Below are 2,268 nucleotides of genomic sequence, written 5' to 3' on the forward strand. Positions count from 1 at the left end.
TGAACTAAATGAAAACATTGGTTGCTACGGCAGGTGTATGCCATTTAATCTACTCTGTTACAAATCAATTACATATTCTAGAATTAAAATAAAATTTTTCTCATAAGTTTCCGATAAGTAAAATTTATCTAAAATACCAATACTAAAATGTAAAATGTATGTGCAAATACTCTTTTTTTATTAAATTGCATTATGGTATAAAAATATTTTTTTTGCATAAATTATAAAATATAAATATTTTACTATAGTAATTGAACAAGAAATGTTTTAAAACGTACAATTTTATATTATAATTATATAGTTATTATTTTATAAAATTGAATTTATACGTAAACGTCTAACGTAGTGCACTGATTATTCACATGTCTGTTTCCGGCTAAGACTTTCCTTCTTTTTAGCAAGATGGCTCCTAAAGCGAAGCCCACGGAAAAGTCAGGTATATTTAAAAGTTTTTAATAACATTTTAATCCCGTCTAACAAATTTGAAAAATGTTTTACTTTAAACAAACTTATAAAACATGATTAATGCGAATTTGTGATGTAAAAAGTTTGATTAATAAACACGTGTTCAATTTCAACCTTAAACATGTGGCTTGTTGTCTGTTTTGTATATATTTAAAAAAAGTATCGATATGTATATAATTATATTATTGTTCTATATTATTAAAATATTTATTATATTTATTCGAATGGTAAATTTGAAAGAAATTTACAATTACAATAAAGCTTTTGCATGTTTTACATAACCTAGAAATTATCCACAACAATTCCTTAAGAACTTTGTGTCATAAATATTTAACTAATATAAGATGTAGAAACTATAATATTTTGATTATTTATTTCATTTTTTCTAGCCGGCAAACCGGCTGAGAAAAAAACGGAAAAGAAAACTGAGAAGAAACCAGCTACTGTAGCTTCTACATCGAAAGTTACAAAACCAGCTGCGAAAACATCCACCACTACAAAGAAAGCTGCAGCTGGAGCTGCTAAAACGACAACTTCTGTGAAGCCTGCAGCAAAACCAGCAGCAAAACCTGCACCTAAAGTTAATGCAAAACCAGTAGTTGCAAAATCTAAGAAAAATGTTCAACCTCCGAAGAAAATACCTAAGGGTGGAAAAACAGCTGCCCCACTTCAGAAAGCACTTAAAACTCAGAAAAAGGTTAATATACATAATATTAATGAAAAAATTTGATTAATTGTAAACTTGGATAAATATTGGGGAATCTCGTTGAATGACTGTGATAAAAATATAGTCTACTGCTGATATATCAAATCATAAAAAATGAACTTTTTGGTTTATCATATATATATTTGTATATTGATCATACGTATTTATTTGCAGGTTTTGAAAGGTGTTCATGGATCAAGAGTAAGGAAAATAAGGACATCTGTCCACTTCTACCGGCCAAAAACATTTAGGCCACCAAGGGACCCGAAATATGCGAGAAAATCTGTTCCAAATAGAAATCGGTAAGCATTAAATACTTGTGTTATTTTTATCTACCTATTTACGTACATTTAATTTTAAATATTTTATGACATGTATCATTTTATTTATTTATTTATTATAGTTATTATAATTTTATATGAAAAATATCTAAAACGATTTTATTTTTTTCAGTATGGATGCATTTAATATCATCAAATTTCCATTAACCACCGAAGCTGCTATGAAAAAGATTGAGGACAACAACACATTAGTTTTTATCGTGCATACTCGTGCGAATAAGTACCATATTAAAGCTTCCATTAAGAAACTGTACGACGTTGATGTGGCTAAAGTTAACACGTTAATTAGACCCGATGGTAAAAAGAAAGCGTATGTACGTATAACCCGTGATTATGATGCGCTTGATGTTGCTAATAAAATTGGTATAATATAAATGTACCTATATCATGAGTAGAGAAGTGCCTCTGTACAAAAAATTTTATTGTATTTTTTTTAATTTTACATTGTTCCTACATATTGTAAAACAACAAATTTTACATTATTCCTACATATTATATGTTAAGGTTATTCGGTGTATGTGGAATTAAAGAAACGCGTGGGTAAATTGTAAGGTATTGTAAGTGTGTATATATTGTGAATATTAATGCTTTATTATTTTAATAATAATAATAAACTTAATAATAATAATAAGAAAAAAATAAATTAATATTAATAATCTACAACAACACATCACAAAAATAGAAAAGTGGCTACAAGACAAACAAATCAAAGCTAACCCCAACAAATGCAACCACATCACATTCACATTGAGAAAA

At 27.6% G+C, this 2,268-nt stretch overlaps 1 protein-coding gene across 1 annotated transcript; it reads left to right on the plus strand.

The window, feature by feature from the left end:
* Positions 1–325: 325 nt before the first annotated feature.
* Positions 326–1,887, plus strand: LOC132914377 (large ribosomal subunit protein uL23-like). Its single transcript, XM_060973437.1, has 4 exons — positions 326–436; positions 855–1,162; positions 1,346–1,473; positions 1,625–1,887. Exons 1-4 carry the CDS (start codon positions 403–405, stop codon positions 1,884–1,886), a joined length of 732 nt encoding a protein of 243 aa, XP_060829420.1. The 5' UTR covers positions 326–402; the 3' UTR covers position 1,887.
* The last annotated feature ends 381 nt before the right edge of the window (positions 1,888–2,268 follow it).

The sequence above is a fragment of the Bombus pascuorum genome, chromosome 14 (assembly GCF_905332965.1).
Source record: "Bombus pascuorum chromosome 14, iyBomPasc1.1, whole genome shotgun sequence".
NCBI classification, from domain to species: Eukaryota; Metazoa; Arthropoda; class Insecta; order Hymenoptera; family Apidae; genus Bombus; species Bombus pascuorum.